At 41.5% G+C, this 20,494-nt stretch overlaps 1 protein-coding gene across 2 annotated transcripts in view; it reads left to right on the forward strand.

Annotated features, from left to right (window-relative positions):
- The window catches only part of Fndc3a (fibronectin type III domain containing 3A), a 136,155-nt gene extending 118,255 nt beyond the window's left edge, over nt 1-17,900 (forward strand). For both annotated transcript variants that reach the window (XM_057785943.1, XM_057785944.1), the window contains 11 exons: nt 390-458; nt 1,270-1,388; nt 3,490-3,595; nt 3,682-3,857; nt 5,009-5,122; nt 5,801-5,950; nt 6,055-6,338; nt 6,433-6,645; nt 7,807-7,973; nt 8,975-9,102; nt 15,465-17,900. In XM_057785943.1, coding sequence (XP_057641926.1) covers nt 390-458; nt 1,270-1,388; nt 3,490-3,595; nt 3,682-3,857; nt 5,009-5,122; nt 5,801-5,950; nt 6,055-6,338; nt 6,433-6,645; nt 7,807-7,973; nt 8,975-9,102; nt 15,465-15,779 — 1,841 coding nt within the window. In that variant the 3' untranslated portion in view covers nt 15,780-17,900. The remainder of the gene's footprint in view (nt 1-389; nt 459-1,269; nt 1,389-3,489; nt 3,596-3,681; nt 3,858-5,008; nt 5,123-5,800; nt 5,951-6,054; nt 6,339-6,432; nt 6,646-7,806; nt 7,974-8,974; nt 9,103-15,464) is intronic.
- The last annotated feature ends 2,594 nt before the right edge of the window (nt 17,901-20,494 follow it).

Here is a 20,494-nt window from a genome sequence, read left to right on the forward strand (position 1 = left end):
AAAAGAAAAGAAAAGAACAACAGCGAAAACTGAATTTATACACAAAATCAGTGGAACAGCAGAGAGTGTGCATACCTGATCATGGCCTGGAGACACAGTTAAGGAAGTCACCGTATTACAAATATCTACAAATTTCAACCTCCATTTGAATCTAAAGTGAATGAAATATTATGCAACCACTAAAATTTATTGAAGAGCCAACTTTATAAATGTGGGCAGATAGGGTGTGTTAATTGAAAAGTGGTGACCACAGTGCAGATAAAGGACGTGCAAATAAGAGATAGTTACACTGTTGCAGGTGATTCTTTCCCTTCCACAATCCTGCCTTCAAGGTATTCTTTGTACTGGTGTTTTCTGTGTTTTCAGACTATCACTTTTGTTTTTAATAGATCCACCAAAAGATAATGGAGGAGCACCCATCAATAAGTACGTAGTGGAGATGGCGGAAGGTTCTAATGGTAAGCATCGCTGGTGACGGTGACAGACAGGTTTGCTCTAGTGAATGAGCCTCGACTCTTCCAGGCTTTGCGTTATATTTGCTGCCATGCAAATGTTTTTCTTGATGTGTTGGATGGTGGTGTTTGTAACAGCTGATTATGGCCAGTACGATGCACTTCAGATTGTGACCTCAGATGTCAGTCTACTCTCTACCTCTGTTTTTAGACTTACACTATTTTTCTTTTTTCATTTGTTTATATTGTGCCATCCTAGCATGTCCAGACTGATCTTTAGATACTATGTATTTAGTGTTTTTATTAAAGAGTAGTTTATTAAATTAGGTTTACTCCCACATGAACCAGAGGAAAAGTATTCTCTGGAAGTTAACTCCAATTAAGGTCTTTATGACAAATAAGCTTTATGCTTAAGTCACCTTCACATCAGTTTTTATTTCTGTAAAGTGACCTGTTTACTGAAAAGAAAGGCCTTACAATTATTAAATGTACTATGATGCTGATTTTTTATCCGCTTTGTTATAATATTATTATTGGACCAGTAAACACATTTAATATGCTCAATTAAAAGCAAAATACTAAGCTAAGCCAAAGGCTATACAGAGATATTTCAGTTCAACAAAACCATGCAGATTTGTCTGGAAGGCTTCTTGCATGAAGAAAATTAAATCATTTCCAGGAAACTCAAGTCAGGCTTAAAATGTTCCCAGTAGGTTACATAAACACTTAGCGAAGCCTGAGACACCTGCCCTGTCAGTTATACCAAAACATCAAACATTACCTTGTAGCTGATTGCACACAATTCTGCACTTTTCAGGAAACAAGTGGGATATGATCTACAGTGGCGCCACCAGGGAACATCTCTGTGACCGACTGAATCCAGGCTGCTGCTACCGCTTACGGGTTTACTGCATTAGTGACGGAGGGCAGAGTGCGGTAATGCTTCTGTGTAGACTTGTTTGTGCTTTAATATGGACTTTCCTGCCCTCACTGTTAATATTTGTGTACAAATGTAGAGCAGTAATTCCTGTAACCCGAGTGGCTAGTGTCACTGTTACCAGAACATTCCAACAGAATATTTCACTCCTAGTGTATTTAGGTAAATTTTTGGGTGATATTTGACATCCATATCCAGCAGAAATTGAAATTGATACTGTTTCCTGCTCTATAAATTATGTGTCAGGAGAAACCATAAACTGAACACAGATATAATGTTTGAATATTTCAGAAAAGCTAGCTATTTTGTTATGATTGTTAAGAGACTCAGTAGCCAGGAGTTTAATTCTAACACTAGGGAGGCAGAGGCAGGTGGATTCTTGGGTTTGAGGCCAGCCTTGTTTACAGAGCGAGTTCCAGGAGAGCCAGTACAACATGGAGAAACTTTGTCATAGAAAAAAACAAAAAACAAAGAGAAAGAGACTCACTCAGTAACTAAAGTTGTATTTATCCCATCCCAATTCTGAGGACAGTTCTAGAGCCTGGTTCAGTCTGAGTATATCCAGCATCTTCAGTTAAACTCGTTCAATCCCAGCATTTCTTGTGGGTCAGTAATTGAGTGAGGGTGTCTCCAGTCAGACACTCTGGCTGCCTGTTTGGGCTGGCTGCACGGTAGTCCTGCTGTCTGAGTACTCAGGCTTCTCCTTTGAATCTGCTTTTAGGCCAGAGCAGCAGCATCTGAGCTCTGCGTTGAAACTTTCCCTCCCGTGTTTAAGTCATTTCAAACCACAGAGTCACTTAGTACTCCCTACTCCCTGCCAAGGCTTGCTTCAGTTCCTGTCTGTGTTTTTCACTTACTAAGTTTTAGGGGAGCATCCTGAAGCATGTCAGGGGCCCTGGCCCAGGCATGAACTACAAGCAACTCCAGTAGCTAGGCTAAGTGTGCCAGGGTGAGGCAGGTCCTCCTCGTGGATTTGGATAGCACACCGAGTGCCTGTGCTCACTCACACCTTCCTGTTCTTCACTCCTCGGCAGGCAACACATCCAGGCACCTGCTGTATTTTTGATGAATTTAATAAAAAATATCTTACTGAAACATTCATAATAATATTTTTCAAGTGGAATTTTACATAATAAAAACACTCCTGTTAGACATGGAAGTATTATGAAGCTGAGTGTGAGTCCTGCCCCACAGGCTTGTGATGCGGTGTTCCATTTTAGCCATTGAGGAAGCTCCCTGGCAGTAAAGGTCTGACTTGGTGCTAGAACACTTTTTTTCTGTAGAAGAGCCTTCCTGAGTCTGCAGAATCACCCAGAGAAAAAGAAAATCTCCCTGCATTTAAGAACAACAAACTTAAGTATCAAAAATTCTTTTCTGTGTGTCGTTGAAGCATTCTTCCATAGAATGAATGCCTGTCTGGAAAAAAAGGTTGAACAAATAGTATGTGTTTTAAAAGAATGTATATAGCTTAGAAATAGGATGATTCATGTTAAAGTAAAATCAAGGCTGGGGTTTGTAGCTTTTCACAGTAAGGTGCTTTGCCTGTCATTTGTAAGGCCCTGGGTTCAAGTTCTGTCCCATAAAAAGTAAATGAAAACACTTTATAATAGGAACCAAATGCAATTCTGAATAGAAAGGTACTGTATATTAGAGAAACTTACCTGGTTATAGAATTGCTTTAGAGGAATAAAATATGCTGACCTTTAGGATAAAATAGTTTAAAAAAAACTGTGAATATTAATCTCCAAAAAACAATAAGGAGGGAAATAGTTATATTGCCAAAACAGCCTAGGACAGAAACTTCTTAGTTGCTATTGTCTTTGATATTTCATTTGCTTTGCTTCCTAATTGCTAAAAGGGTTTGCTCTTTTTTCAACTTGTTTTTTAAATAGTAGTTATAGTATATGTCTTTTGTCTATGAAAGTATATAAATGATTTAATAAGGCTTGATTCTATTCAGAACCTTATTTCTTTCAGGCAATAATAAAGTACAATTTCATGCTGTTGGTACAGTTTTTGTGTTGTGTTACTGTCCTTTATCAAAGCAATCTGATTGGTTGTTTAGGGCATCTCTTTTTGATTTTGCTTTTGTTTTGGCAGGTCTCTGAATCCTTGCTTGTGCAGACTCCAGCTGTGCCTCCTGGCCCATGCCTCCCCCCCAGGTTGCAGGGTAGACCCAAAGCAAAAGAAATACAGTTACGATGGGGTAATTTCCATTTAGCAATGAATTATAATGAAGTTAGAACCAAAAATATTCTTCCTGTTAAAAGACCTAAATCTCTCCACCCTTAGGACCTCCTCTAGTCGATGGTGGAGCACCCATCTCCTGTTATGCAGTGGAAATGAGTCCTGCAGAAAAAGATGAGCCCAGAGATGTTTACCAAGGATCTGAAGTGGAGTGTACCGTGAGCAGCCTTCTTCCTGGAAAGACATACAGCTTCAGACTCCGTGCAGCCAACAGAATGGGGGTGAGGGACCTGCAGGCTCAAGCCATTTTGTGTTAATAAGTTTCTAGTGATAAAAAAGAGATCCTGGGCCCTATAACTTGCCTTGCTGTCTTTGTACTTTCAAGCCTCAGTTAGTTTGTGGCACTTGAAAAGCATTGTGGTTTCCTTCAGGGGGTGTTGAAAAACCTGTTTGCATGGTCACTAAACTGTTTTATGGAACACTTAGTCTCCATTACAGACCAGATGGCATTCTTGCTTTGCCTCATGGGAAAGTGCTAATATTTAAACATTTCTGGCTTATTTATTTAAAACATGCTACATGTATATATAGATAATTCCATAAAATGAGCCAAAGTGGTGATACCCCACTTTGCAGCCAGTGACCTGGGGCTCAGCGAGTGTGCTCCACACCACTGTTGGTGCCCTCCCCTCTCCATTAGTGCAGATGCCCGGAGATAAAGCAATTGCTTAGGTGTGTGCCACTTTTTTTTTTAACTATTCCATAATTTGTTTTTCAAATGTAAGCTGACGAGTCCTTTTATCACAGTACTGCAGACTTGGGTGAGCTGTGTTTTGTCTCCTCCTGTCTCTAGCTGAGCAGTAGTTTTACCTGTGAGCATATTTCAGTATTTTGATTGTGTGGCTTGCAGCAGTCCTTATTGAAGCCGCCACTGTCCGCAGCCTCGTGGTGCAGGTCACTTAGCAGACTCAGTACCGTGTCTTCTTTATTTACCGAGTTTTACTAGTTTGTCAAAATGACTTTAGACATTTGCTTTGTCTGCCTCCATTAGATGCCCATTTTGACTCTTGATACTTCAGATTTTAAGATAAAATTCATGCCTGCCATCTCCCAGGCCTTTATTTGGTACCTGTTTTCAATTCTCGCATAATTTCTTCCACCTACCTAATTTACTGATGCCCTGATCTTTTTGAACAAAAAGCAGTTCATGAAGGGAATAAGGGGAATAAAGGGTTTGAGGAGAGAAAGTATAGGAAATGAAACTTAAAATTCCCCATCTACTTCCATGGTTGTTAGATCAATGAAAACGCCTGTAGAGTTATTATCAAATTAATTTTGAAAAACTTAATTTCTGTTGACTCTTTAAATACAGTTTCTGTTTAGTGAACATTTAAAGATAAAAAGGGAAAATTGTGTTCTGCTTATTTTTTAGTTTGGACCATTTTCAGAAAAATATGATATCACTACAGCTCCTGGGCCACCAGACCAGTGCAAACCCCCTCAAGTGACATGCAGATCTGCAACTTGTGCACAAGTGAATTGGGAGGTATTTTAATTCCCACTGGTTTACCTAGGTTCCTAAGTGATTGGAGTGGTGCGTAGAAGAGAATAAAGCTCAACCCCCTTTCTGCTCCTTCAGTTACTATGTGAAGAGTGAGTCCTGGGTAAACCGCTTGGTGAAAGGGAGCTAAGTGTGTGAGTAAGGAGTGCTTGCTCCTAAGTGTTTAGACTCATAGTATACTGTTTTTCCAAAGGCTTTGTATCCTTACTGAATATTCCACCCAGCAGTGAACTCTGACAGACGTTCATAAGATTTGGTACACTACTGCTTCTCTCAAATTCATTATCACCAGTGTATTTACTGTATATTGTAACTGGTCAGTAATGACAGTCATAATTTCAGTTTCTTTTGAAATTTAATGATGAAAATATTTGTGTAAGTTAACATTTATACAAATTATTTTCAAGTTGTCTTCAAATTAAGTTTTTTAATTTACCTAATTGTCTGAGATACTCTGACTCATTCTTTCTGGTATGAGGCAGTTATATTTTTAACCATTCGGATAGTTTTAATGAATAAAAATGTAAAGTTGTACACTGTTGATTGTGTTTAGATATTTTAAATACATTCAGAAGCAGTTCTGCTTTTACTGTGTTAGAGGAGAGAACATTTTTGCTCCAAAGGTATTTAATGTGAAGACTAAGAAACTATCCTTTCTTGAAGACTCCTTCGATTAACGGAGCTGATGTCACAGAGTACCGGCTGGAATGGGGAGGAGTTGAAGGAAGTATGCAGATATGTTACTGTGGGCCCGGCCTCAGCTGTGAATTAAAAGGACTCTCGCCAGCTACTGCCTATTACTGCAGAGTCCAGGTAGGTGACCACCGGTGCCTCAGTACACACTCTGTCCAGAGTCGTCTGCTCGGAGGCCACAGTCACAGTCAGGTCTCTATTAACTTCACTTTATTCACTTGTAGGCTATGAGTGTTGTAGGCGCAGGTCCTTTCAGTGAAGTTGTAGCCTGTGTGACTCCGCCGTCAGTTCCTGCCATTGTGACTTGTCTTCAGGAAGTCAGTGATGATGATATAGAGAGTCCCCATTACTCCCCTTCTACCTGCCTTGCAATTAGCTGGCAAGAGCCTTATGACCACGGTTCGGAAATCCTTGCCTACAGCATTGACCTCGGAGATAAGCAGCCCTTGACAGTGGGGAAGGTGACAAGCTATGTCATAGACGGTTTGCAGCCGGATACAACATACAGGTACACCCCTAAGTCTATGTGTATGTTTGCCTAGACCAGAAAAGTGATTTAAATAAAAGCATCGTAAACTAAACTATTTTTGTGTGTCATTTAGAATACGAATTCAAGCTTTGAATAGCCTTGGAGCTGGCCCTTTCAGCCACACGATTAAATTAAAAACTAAGCCCCTCCCTCCCGATCCACCTCGGCTGGAATGTGTTGCCTTTAACCACCAGAACCTTAAGCTTAAATGGGGAGAAGGAACCCCGAAGACATTATCAGCAGATGCTGTTCAGTACCACCTTCAGATGGAGGATAGAAATGGAAGGTGGGGCTTCTAATTTCTTACTCATATGTATATTTGGGGGGTTAATGTATATGAATGTTTATAGTGTAAACAGTTTGCCAGAGCAGGGTGAAGGCTATCAGAATGGGCCACCTAGGTGGTTCAGTGGGTAAAGACACCGGCTGCCAATCTCGCCCCTGAGTTCAATCCCTGAGAACCAACTTCTGCAAGTTGTTATTTGACTGCACACGTGCACCATGGCGTATGTGTCACAGGCACATACACACGCACACACAGAGAGACTTAATTAAAATGTAATGAAGTTATCTATCAAAACTATCTTATGTAATTTTAAGTGTATGTTTCCAGACTCTCAGAAGGCTCCCTCTGGCTTTCCTGTTGTAACTCCAGTGATACCAAGTAGGCTATTCTGGAGCTCTGCCTGTCAACTCTTGGCTTGGCTGTGAAGGAACTCTACATATTGATTTCCAGCTGGGCACAATATGCAGAAAGTGAATGTGATTTGCTCAAGGCTTCTGAGGTTCTAGACAGCAAGATTATGACTCACTGCCTCACACTCCTAGTGCACGGCCTCCACACTGAATCAATAAAAACAGTTCAGTCCCCTCCTCACTGGCAGGTCCCGATTGGGTTCTGTGATTTATTGTAAATACTTTATTTCAATTATAATGTGTTATTCAGGTTTTTTTTAACTTTATTTAAATACCAACATAGATAGGACTGTTTATTCACCCTGCTACAAAGAAACCCTCCTCAAAAAACAAAAAAAAATCCCTTTTTTTTAATTAAAAAAAAAGAGAAATTTAAGTGCAGATTATCTTGTAGCTCACGTTCATGCTGCAGATAACAAACTTTATGATTATGACTTGTTTAGAAATAACTTGTAGTAAAAGCAGTGCCTTCGTGTTGTTCTGATGCCTTGGCAAAATGTACCAAAAGCCTGAGAAGAGACTTCAGATGGTTAAGCATTAGATTAGTGATAACATTTTTTCCATAAATCACATCAGATTGGGAGATCTACATCTGTGATTTTTTTTATCTGGTAGAAAACATAATTGTCAATTACTCCTAAGGTTAAGGTTTTAGAGCCACATATTCTCAAATAACATGCCCCATTTTACACTGTAGTGCTTTTTAAAGCATTTTTATATGGTGTTTTAAAGTTGGTTATTTCTGTTTCAGGTTTGTCTCCCTCTACAGAGGGCCTTGTCATACGTACAAAGTGCAAAGGCTCAGTGAGTTCACATCCTACAAGTTCTGCATTCAAGCTTGCAATGAGGCTGGAGAAGGCCCTCTCTCCCGAGAATATGTTTTCACTACTCCAAAATCTGTCCCATCTGCCTTGAAAGGTAATGTATGTCCCCTGAAGCTGTTTTCTTTGATGAGGTGCTTTATTCTAATTAAACTTTAGCCCCAATGTCTCCCCATCAGTTACATTAAAGCCTAGAGAAAGCACACATGCTAAGCATTCCACTCAGTCACCATGGCTGTTTCATGTGGTAGTTTCACTAATACTCAGAAAAGTCACTCATCTTTTTATGATCTGACAGAAAATACTAAATTGAATAAATAAGTTGTGTGTTCTAATTAAGTTCACTTGGTATTTCTGTTCTTGTTATTCAAAGAATATATATCACAAACCCTGGTTATGTTAATGTTTCTTCAGATTGGGGAAGCCAGGTCTCCTCTAAGAAAGACAGATGTTTGTTTAGCTTGGCTTCACACACACATGGACTCATGTGCATGCACACTGTGTACATGTTTCTAACTCTGAAGCAGCTCTCATTTTAAATGTTTCTGGCAAGGATTGTACTTGTGTATTTATCTAAAGAGATGGAAGTTGGTTGCACTCTGAGAACTGGTGAGACTGCTGGGGCAGTCCGTGCATGCGGCTGTCTGTAGCGAGCCTGCCTGGGGCAGTCCGTGCATGCGGCTGTCTGTAGCGAGCCTGCCTGGGGCAGTCCGTGCATGCGGCTGTCTGTAGCGAGCCTGCCTGGGGCAGTCCGTGCATGCGGCTGTCTGTAGCGAGCCTGCCTGGGGCAGTCCGTGCATGCGGCTGTCTGTAGCGAGCCTGCCTGGGGCAGTCCGGGCATGCGGCTGTCTGTAGCGAGCCTGCCTGATGTTGATGACTTGTGCTGCTCACTCACCTGCTCCCTTGTCCCAGTCAGCGTCTCGTGGCTTCATAAAGACTGCCGCTGTTGTTTTAAATTACTGCACATGCCTATTGCAGAAGTTCACCATGTATGTTTATAACTTGTTTTAGAGATTTGATTTTAATTTAAAAAGTATCTGTGTAATGTGTCTAATTAAATTAAATGGAGCTGATATTATTTATATTTGTTTCATCTAGCCCCCAAAATAGAGAAAATAAATGATCACATTTGTGAAATTACATGGGAATATTTACAGCCAATGAAAGGTGACCCAGTTATTTATAATCTTCAAGTTATGGTGGGAAAAGATTCAGAATTCAAACAGGTATGTATCAAGATACCATTTTATATGTACATAATTTTTAATCTTTAGTTTTTATTCTCAGTGGAAGATTTGACTGTATTTACTCTAATTAAGAAACATTTGTCCAGTGTTTACTGCTTTCCAGCTATCTTAGAGCTCACAGTATTTTGTGAATGTACTGTCCTTGGATAGATTATTCTGTGATCCTGCAGTGACTCATTAAGCTCAAGCTCTTTGCCAGCAATCAGGACACAGCAGTGAGAAGTCACAGTGGAGTGGAAGGACACACCTCAGTAGACACTGTGTCCGATGGTTGCAACTGAGTCAGAAGTCTGGGGAATACTGTAGTTCCCCCGAGGAAGTGCCGTGAGAGGAGTCACCACGACGAGGCCCAGGGCAGCAAAGTGCTTATTAAATTCCATCAGCAGTTAAGGGAGCCCTAGGACAAACTTGATGGAGTCAGGTAGTTACACTTCTCCGCGGTTACTACTGCAAGCCCCATCCCACCCCAGTAGCTGACCTACACAGCAGGCTTGATTGTTGAGCCTCTCTGAAGCTAGACTTGACAGTCCTGGTTCCCCTTCAGCACTCCAGCCCCTACAGACTTAATCTATTGAGAAGTGAGCAGTAAGGAAGCCATCACGCTACAGAGGAAATCCTATGTGGAGATCATACTGACGTCCACAGGTATGCATTAACTTTTACTCCTAGTGAAATTAGAAGCCAGGAGAGGATTTTTCTTTTCTACATCAAATAGTTACGTAATCAGACATGCTTTGATTACATTGTTAAAATTGGAGTAGGACAAAGACAGAAGCAGGGAAATCAGTAAGGAGGTTTGAGTAATAATAATAATTATTATATTGTAATGTGTTTTGAAGAGCATCTAACAAGATGAAGGTCTAAGGAAGTCAGTATGTTAAGTGTTGTAGTTAGTAATCTAAAGTGAGTGATCCCTGTATTATTGCTATTATTATCCAGTGCTTGACTGTAACAGTATAATTATATAGTGAATATAACAATAGCCTTGTATGATGCAAGTCTAGAGGAACTGTCACTTTCCTGGCAGGGAACTTTCCAAGACAGCTTCTGGTACAGAGCAGGTTAGTGTTTCTCAGGAAAATCAATGACCAAGACAGTCCGTGACCGTTGTTCTTCACCTACTCGTTTTTCCTTTTCTGCTGTCGCCTACTTTAGTTTTGCAGATTTACAAAGTTTTTTTTGTATCCTACAATTTCTTTTCCCATTAGAAAAATTAATCATTCATCTGCTTTATTCCAGCCTTATGATGTTATTGTAATAGAATTTTCATGTATGTATTTGTTTTCTTTAAAACTTTATAGAAGTACAGTATCTTAACTAAAATCACAAAGGGCCCCCAGAGTTAAATTTGGCATACCATTGTTTTTCTCCATTAAATCATCTGTTAATTGATTTAATAGTTATATTTCAAATTAATTTATAGATGAGCACTTTTACTTCCCAGGAAGAAGCAAAATTAATATTAAAGAAAATATAAATGTCTAGCTGCATGTTTAAAGGAAATAGAGACCCCACATTTTGGTAATATATGAATTTCAATAAGTTTATGTTACTACATGAAACAGTAAGGCTAATTCTAACTTAACTTTAAATCTAAATTAGTATCATTTAAGATTACTAATTATAAAACTGAAAAGGCTGACTCCCCCCAAATCTTACTCTTGCTGTCGTCCCTCTAAATTCCCAGCACTTAACCAAGTCTTACAGCTTACCGGCAAGGTGACACTCCGGAAGCTGCAGGTTATCTGAAAAGAGTTCTGTGGTTTTTTTGTTTCGTTTTGTTTTTTGTTTTTTCTGGAATGTTTGTCGTTTACTTGATGTTCAGTATGCATAGGACAAGAAGTGTAGGGGAGCAGAGTTACTGTTGCGAGTCACTAAGGATGCTCTTATTTCAGGGAACTTGTTTGGATTCGAGCAAGCACAACATGCAGGATAGGTAAAAGCTTGGGGTATGACTGCAGTCCTAGCTCTGGGGAGTCTAAGGCTGGAGGAATAGCCGTGCAACCAAGTCTTAGGGCTGGAAACTCCCAAGTGTGAGATTCAGTAGAAGACACCAGGTATTGATGGGTCTCTGTTCTCAGCTGTAGGCATTTTTAAGAAAAGGATTATTATTTTAAATTACTAGTTTCCCAGCCAACCTATAAAATCCTGATTAACCTGTAAGGTTGAGTCCTGGCAGCAGCAGGTACTATAACCCTAGGCCAAGCTCGGAAACAAATTGTTTTACCTTTCTTCATCCCTTCGTCAGTTGGTAGCTTTGCCCAGACCTTGCTGCCCTCTTGGCCTGTGCTTCACCTGACTTTACTTTGTCTAGTTGCCCCCTTCTCAAGAACAGATTTGCTGTATTGCCGTTCTCCCTGTACACATGCTTCCCCTATGTATTGCTTGTCTTCACTAGAGGCTAGGAGGGAGGGTCCTCGGTAAACTTAGACAAGTCAGGTGTCTAGTGGCTCTTCAGGCCTCTCAGAAGTGCATTCATTCAAATGGCGTTCCTGGGAGCCTAAGAAGGTGGCATGTGGAGTATGAAAGGAAGACAGAGCCACCTTCAAAAGAGTCAAACAACCTGCAGGTTTTGCAAGTGCTGGAAAGTCACCTTGAATTTCTCGTGAGCAGCTGTATGTGAGTCCCTTACGGAAGAGCCAGGAGGTTGACAGGCCTGGTTGCTCCAGCAGCTCAGTGCATTCATCAAGGACTGTGCTTAGTAATGGGGAAGTTCCATTCAGGAAAGAGGGACCAAATTTCAAAGACACTTAGGAGCTATCGCCAACTCAGGCCTGGTCCACCTTTGAAACTCAGAGAGAGAGGCCAAGAGTACATGAACTGTTAGTGGTTGTAGGTGTTAGCATTAGCGGGGGGGTCTGTGCAGAAGCAGAGCCAGTGGGATACACAGACATGTATTTGGGTGGATGGATTTGCTCAGTGGAGGCTACTCATTTCTGCAGTCTGTCATCCATGAACCTGGGGCCCAGGAAGGCTACTGGTGTTTTTACAGTGCAGACAAACCCGCAGACCTGAGAAGCAGGAGTGCCAGCGGCTTAAGTCCTAGCGGAAGTCCATGCCACCACGTGATCTCAGCCAAACAGACACGATAAACTTGCCTTTCTTTGTCTTTTCTTTCTGGTCAGTTCCAAACCACTCTCAGACACACGGAAGTGGTGGCACACTGTCATCCGAGTGTCACTCAGAGAAGTGACAGCGGAGCATGAGTGTTGAGACAGAGGCTGAGTTTCTTTCTCAGTGTAGCTGACTGTCCTGCAACTTACTCTCTGAAGGCCAGGCTGGCCTTGAACTCACAGAAATCCACCTGCCTCTGTCTCCTGAGTGCTGGAATTAAAGGCGTGCACCACCATCACCCAGCTTCCGGAGTTTCTTAAAAGCAGTGCTCCTCAGAGTACACAAAACCACCACTTACAAGTATTCATAAGTCGGGCAAGGATCATATCATGTGACCATATATACACTGTTGTGATAGTATGCTTATACATTGGGAATTTTAAATGTAATCAAGTGCCTAGTGCTGTATCTTAAGGAAATACTTAAGTGATTTGTTTTTGGTGGTTTTGGCATCAAGCCTTTGTTGTTTGCATTATCCCATACAAAAGTACTGTATTTCCAAAATCACTGATAGAAATTACACTGTGTATTTAATTCCAAGATTATGGAAAATCTCACAGAAAAATAACAAAATCTGTTCTTGTTTGATGACAGCTTCAAAGGTAAATATATGTTTGTCCTTAAAAGATAAGAGCTGCTTTGAGTCTTAGTGTGAGTCCTTGATAAGTTAAATCTATGTGACCACCAAATGAGTTTTTAGAAGATAAGATTAATGCAAAGAGGTAAGAGATTGAGTTCATTATCATTGACCTGAGGCCTCAATTATTTAATGGGAGAAGGGGTCAGCATGCTATAACTTGCTTCAATTCTTTGAACTCTAAGGCTTAGTCAGTTCTTCTCAAGCCCTTCAGGCTTACTGAACAGCTTCTTGGGATATGTAAGCCCTTTGTGTTACTTGTAGCAAGTACCTGTTTTCTTCAGTTCTGTGCCTCTGGTCCTGTAAGACACCACCCTGTGTTCCTCCCAAGCTCTCCACATAGAACTGAAAACGTGATCTCATCATCTTCTTCCCAATGTCTTCAGTGTCCACAGCAGTCAGTATTATCTCTGTATCCTTTTTACATACCAACTCATATTCAAAACTGATACCTAGACTTAGGCCCATGGAAGACAGTATCTGGGCCTCACAACTCTGTTCTACAGCAAGAACTCAGCTCCCTTTACAGCCCCTCACACAGTTTTATGATAGGCATTCCTTAGGCACTAATGCCACAACTCCTAAGGTGGACTCTTTGAGTTAAAAACCTAAATTTAGGTCCAGGCACAGTGCACACACCTTTAATTCTAGCACTAGGAGACAGAGGCAGACAGATCTCTGAGTTCCAGGACAGCCAGGGCTACACAGAAACCCTGTCTCAAAAAACCAAGAGTTTCAAACTAGTCCATCAGTGTATTCTTACACACACACTCTCTGCTCCATCCTGTCATTTGTCACACTCAAGCCATTTGTTGAGGGTTTTTCTTCCCTAGCCATATTATCATACTCAGTTGAAGATAAAATGATGGTGGGAGAGCCCAAAGCTTAAAAACAAAAAATTAATTAACGCTCCAGCAGGATTCTGAGTTCAAGGCCATTCTGGGCTTCAAAGCAAGATCCTACCCATCTCAGAAAGAAAAAAAAAGACAAAAATTAAAAATGACTCCATCATAGTAAGATAAATACATGTTTCTATTAAAATGATTTTATATGTATGTACCGCTTTACATTGACATTCTCTATACTATGTAAGCTATTCTGGCATATCTCAGACAGTCCTTTCTTGGAACACTGATTTGCTTTCTCAGATCAGTACACATTTTACCATTTCCTTAAGATTCATCTCATGGCTTCTTGTAATAAAAGTTCCTTTTTCTTGTCAGCATCTACATTTTTACTTGACGTCATTAATTTTACTAATTTGTTAGATACCTACCACATGCTGGATTGTGGCGATATTACAAAAAAATGAGATGAGATCTTAACACTGCTTCCTTGAGAGCAAACTTATTTGTTAAAAGTTAGATTTACAACACAGGTATAATTGGGACAGGCAGAATGCTTGACAGTGCACATGCAGGTGTCCGTAGATGTGAATTGTAGGCCACCACTCGCTGAAGGAAGCCACCAGGAAGAGGCGTGACATTCTGAGCCTTGGTTTTGTTGTTGGTAGAATGAACAGAGGCTCCCTGGTGAGAATGATAATGTCTGTGAACCTCTGCTGTCAGCTGGGCACTGCTAGCGCTTTAACAAGCAGTGGTTCTCCTTAGTCTCATAACTGCCGTAGCATTAGCTGTCACTGTGCCTAGTGCACTGAGGTGAGTTCTCGCCGAGCTATGAAGCCTCCATGCAGGGATGGGGTCATAGGGCAGCCAGCTCTGGTAGATGACTTCCTCTTCCCTAGGACAACCGTGTGATCCCTGCAATGTTTATTTTTCCTCTAAGGCATGACCACGAGTTAGGTTTTAAGATTCTAGTCTGATTCCAAGTCACCAGTCTCTGATTCCAAGTCACCAGTCTCTCTAAAGTTGACAAAGTGATTCACAGTAGAATCCTGTAGACAACTTCCCTGCTGTTGTTTGATTTGATAGATGTTTCAAAGTGTTCAGAATTTCATTGCCTAGACAGTCTTGGTGAACAAGATTATACTATCTCCTCTCTCATACAATGAGTTCATGAAGAACAAGAAAAGATGACTTCTTTTTCATTTGCTTGAGTAAAGCAGGGAAATGCTTGGGAATTGATCTCTGTACTTGATTAACTTTCTTGTAAACTGTGAGGCCACATCTCACATCCTCACGCTTGCAACATACTAGCCAGTACTTTAATAGGTGGAGTGTTTACAAAACGTCATTTAAAAGATCAAGTTGAGGCTAAGAGATGACTCGGTGGGTGAAGTACTTGCCATCAAGCTGAGGGCTTGAGTTCGAGCCCTAGCATCCATGTAATGACCAGGTGCAGCAGCATGTGCCTAAAACCCCAGAGCTTGGGAGGTGGACACAGGAGAATCATCAAGATAGAGACAGGTTCATCGAGAGATTCTCAGAAACTAATAATGAATAAAGCAGAGAGTGGTGGAAGACAGAGTGTTGCCCTGGCCTGCATGTGCGGTGTCCACACACCGCACGTACACAAAGATGAAATGAGCAATACTCATAACCTTTATGTCTAAAGTATCCAGAACGTGACTGTGCTGATGTTTTCTGTCCAGGCTTCTTACCCCAATCTTCTTCCAATATTTCCTTAATAGATTTACAGGGGCCCTGACACTTCGTTCCGGTACTCCAGCCTTCAGCTGAACTGTGAATATCGCTTTCGCGTGTGTGCCATTCGCCAATGCCAAGACCCTGTAGGGCACCAGGACCTGGTAGGTCCCTACAGCACCACAGTGCTCTTCATCTCCCAGAGGACAGAGCCGCCGGCCAGCGCCAACAAAGACACTGTGGACAGTGTGCGGACCAGGCGCACCGTCAGTGACGAGCAGTGTGCTGCCATCATCCTGGTGTTGTTTGCTTTTTCCTCCATTCTGATTGCCTTTATCATTCAGTACTTTGTAATCAAGTGAAAATATAACTTTATTTTTAACACTGTATTACATTTTATTTTGTCATGTACTAAAATTATTTCTATATTGCTTTTACAAAATGGTGGCATTTAGCACTGGCATTGAGACTCTATATTGAAACTTGGTTTTGGCATTTTCAGTGCTTATGTTGTTAGGCAAAGGCTGGTACTTCATGAGAATTCAGCCACAGAAACATCATTTTGGGGAGAGCTTTTCATTTTGATCTTTGATTGGGACTTTTCCCCCCTTTTTCCTTTTTTTTCCTCCTCCCCACCCCCCTTGGATATGCCTTCTAGTAGGACAAACTTTCTAAAGGGCAGCATTTGTGATTGTCTTGACCAGTTAGCGTAAGTGTAACAGTGATAACCACGTCTGTTTGTCTCCATGATCGCCATGTGGGGATTTCAGATTGACTAGAATTTACACTAACGTGCTCTACGAAACTTGTTCAAGTCTGATGCTGTGAAAGCAACCTAGTGCTATATTTCTACCTCCTCATTTGTCTTAATTGTTTGGTAAGTGGGATTTTGATGAATAACTGGAGGGCTTAGCAAACAAGAACTGAATGAAGGAATCTGAGTGAGAAAAGGCTTCCTGTTTGGTGAGTGTGGAATTCTCCTTACACTACCCGTGAGTTCACAAGTTAAGTCCGAGAAAGCACAGACCCCAGAAGTACTGCTCTTTATTTGGGATTGGAGAGCAGAGAACTTTTAAATAGTAACTGAATTTGAATCTCATTAAGCTCCTTGTTTTCTGGGCCTTTAAACTCTGTGTGTGTGTGTGTGTGTGTGTGTGTGTGTGTGTGTGTGTGTGTGTGTGTGTAGGTGCGTAAGTGCATCCATGTGCATATGGGCTGTGTTCAGACTGTCAGGTAAGGAGACACGTGTCCACACTTGTCATCTGGTCTAGGCTAGCTTGGAAGGACTCCCAATGGTTTTTGCAGCATCTCCTATAACTACTGCCGTCGCCATCAGAATTTCTAATCAAACTCAACCTTTTTGTTTGGGGTACCAAATCTGAAGACAAAATTAATTTGCACCAGTAAACTTCAAGCTGCTTTCTTTCTTGAGAAACTAATGTTTAATGTATAATGTCTGTTTGGATACTCTTCCAAATCGTTGATTGCATGTGGGTACCGTTGCATTAGAGCACTTTGCAAATCGCATAGTTCATTGCTGTCTTGTGAGCTTGCATTTGTGAGTTGATGGATGATCAGATTGAATTTTGTTGTATCGCATTGTACATCTCGCCTCGATGTCAATGACTGCCAGTAATAATACAGTCTGCAATGAATTTATATGAAATTTTTGTTTTATCGCATCTGTTATATGTAGACATCTGTAACTAGCTTCTTTAATTTATTATTTGAATTTTAGAGTAGTGGATCACTAATTTTTAGTTGCTGAGGTTTGCATTTTAGTGATTACTAAGCACTCTGTCTGTCAAAAAGAAACGTATGTTTTGTGCTTTGAAGATCTCTGAAGAACTTCCCTTGTAGTAGAATGGGCATGTATTGTAATTGTTTTATGTCAAATAATCTGCGCTGTAGAAAACACATTAACGTTTGTTCAAAAAAAAAAAAAGATAAACTTGGCCTCTCCAAGTGGTAAGAAAACTCTGTCACTATAATATACTGTATGTTTACATTTTATTTAATCTCTTACAAATAGGGTGATGACTTGTCCCCCAAACAACTGCGATTATGATTGTTTTCTAGAAACTTCTTCAAAGTGCCACATTTGGCAGTACAAATGAGTCTGAGTGTAAGAGCCCAGAGATTTCTATATAGTTGAATGTCTAAAATGGTAAAATGTGCCACACAGTGGCTTATGTTTTTCATAGTAATTCAAATGAACTCCTATTTTTGATAGTAAATGTCATTTAATAGTGTACTCGCCATTTGAGCCTCACTGCAAAGTTAGTGCAGAGGAGAAAACAATTTTTAATGTAATCTTGATTTTACCTCATATACTGTACATTCCAAAAACTCAACTTTTTAAAGATTATAGATACACTACCAAACATATCACCTTAAAATTGTATAAGGTTGAGCTTCATACAAGTGAAAAAATATAATCTCGTAAGAATACATAAATATGTAGCAAAAGTATCTGTAAAATCCATGGAAAATAAAAGTTGTATCATTCTTTTTTGAGATACGGGTTTTTTTTTATTCATAAGCAGTTCACCATTGGCTGCCGGTGTAAGAAAGTGAACTATCTCCTCCCTCCCAAGGGACTCACAACAGTTTCCCCCATGGTATTGAGCTTCAGCCTGCGCAAACAAATACTCATTATTCAAGTACGAGACCAGTAGACTGGAGAATGAATTAGAAGCTTTACCCCAGTACTCAGGAGGCAGGTGCAAGTGGGCCTGTGAGTTCTAGGCCAGCCAGGGCTATGTAGTGAGACCCTGCCTCAAAATAAAAGAGTTTAGAAGCTTTGTCGTAATGAATTCATCTTGTGCAATTCCTTAAATGTCTTGTTCACATTACGTAAAAGCTGATTCTGGTATAAACTTCCCATTGGAAAGAAAAGAAGAAAATTCTAGTCCCATCTACTGAGAGGCAGAGGCAGAAGTTAAATGCCATGCTGGGCAGCAAGATTCTTAAAGAAAACAAAACATTTTCCTAGGCGGAATAAAATCCCTGACCCCAAATTCGTCATCTGTTAACATTTCTCCACCACCAGAAGCCCAGAGCCTTCTGCTCCACTGCAAAGTTCAACTTTCCCTTGTTCCCCACTACTACTCAGCCCCACAGGCCTCCTCCAGAGTTCATTGCTAGTTTAGCGAATCCCTGGTTGCCACTGTGCCGTGTGCATGGTGCCACAGTGAAGCTTCAAATCGAGGGTGAGCAAAGGGATCAGAACCATCACTCCACAGTAGCAAACATGGACGAGAACATCCTGTGGAGGCCATCAGAGTCCTGCACAGCACTGCACCTGTTGCCTCTGGCTGGCTTTCCAGGGCTTAGCTTCTAACACAAGTACCTTTTCACCAATGTGAAGCAGATGAAGAAGAAGCAGAGAGGCCTCACGTGTGGTGGTCCAAGGAGACAAGCACACAAAACTGGCTTAAAACCCCTGATCCTCTACCATCAAAAAAAGGTGATGTTGTCATGTTATAATCCTTTTGTCTAGGTCATCATTTTCTCCCATATGTTCTTTATGTTTCTGCTTTTTGAGTCATTATTATCTATCATGTAGCCCAGGCTGGCCTTGAACTCCAGTCCTGTCGCCATCTGCTAAGTGCTGGAATTGTATGTGTGCACCACCATGCCCAGTTTTTCCCTGGTGATCATAGAAACAACACAGGGGGAAAAACTGACCAATAAATAAATAAATACGCAGTTGTGGTCATCAAACAGTCAGCATTTACAGATGAACCTTCGGATGTTTAGATGCTGCAATGGCAGCTTTTCATCTCACAGTTGAACGGGGTAAGCTCACCCCTGGCCACACTGAGCCTGCCTGTTTCCCAGGAGTAGCTGAGATGAGCGTCCCCTGCAGAGTTACAGGAAGCTGTGCCATCACCTGCATTTGTCCTGCAATACAGAGAAACCTGGAGACACCTGAGCCCAGATCCATGTGATGGCTGTAGACCGCCTCGGCGGGTCACTCTGTCTAGGGTTTGTAACCCGCCTGGCTGGTCAGTTATTCCATGGTCACGGAGAGGCACCACCTGAAAGACATAGGCTGATAAGGGGAAGGAGGCTAGGCAGATTTGTCGAAGCCTCCATTTATTAGAGTCATGGTTACAGCTTATATAGCCCCTGGATGAGGAGCTTGGGGGGCTGGGGCATGGGTCTTGCCATGTGGTCCATGCCGGTCATGTAGTCCAAGAGGTTACGATCGGTCAGGTCACGATTCCTTGGTCAGGAAGTCACAAGTTGACCCACCTAGTTGTCTAGATAGTTTGGAATGTGAGGCAGGTTCCGTTAACAGATAGCTCTCTATTAACAGTTAATTTGGGTGTGGGATAGGCTTTGTCAATGAGACTATTCTCAATACAATTGAGAAGTGAAGCCCTCTGCAAAAACTCCTCACGGCGGTGCTTCCTATAATAATTTGGGGGGACACGGCTCCTGACAGATGGCCACATCCTAAAGGTTTGTTAACTGAGAAGCGAGCTCTAGGTCACCCTGCCAGGTTCCTCTTCCCGAGCCTGCTTTGCTTAAGATGCCTTTTCTTGGACTGGTAAGATGGCCCAGTAGTTGAAGACACTGGCAGGCAAGCCTGCGGACCTGAGAGCCATCCCTGAAACCCACATAGCAGGAGAACTCCCTTAGCGAGTTGTCTTGAGCAGTGCATACAGTCATTCACACACAGAAACCATTTCTTGACACCTGGAGTCTAGGAACTAAGAGGCTGGGTGAGAAGGCAGTGGCTGGCTGAGAATAGGGAGAGCTGTGGGTACACGCTGTGGACACCAGTCTACAGGTGGCAGCCTCTGGGGATAGGGCCCCAGACCTGCCCTACCTTTCCTGCTCTACAAGACATACTGAAAGTGTGAAACCTAAAATTTCCCAAATCTGGTTTGTTAAATGTTAGGAAATGTGGGCTGGGGAGAGCCTAGCTCAGTAGTAAAGCCCCAGCATAGTGTGTGCAAGGCTGTGGCTTCTAACCACGGGACTGCACATACAAGTAGCAGATGTGTTACAAAACATGTCAGTTGCTGTGGCTGTTCACCTTTCCATGGTTGCCGCAGATAACCGT

This window comes from Chionomys nivalis, chromosome 12 (assembly GCF_950005125.1).
Source record: "Chionomys nivalis chromosome 12, mChiNiv1.1, whole genome shotgun sequence".
Classification (NCBI taxonomy): domain Eukaryota; kingdom Metazoa; phylum Chordata; class Mammalia; order Rodentia; family Cricetidae; genus Chionomys; species Chionomys nivalis.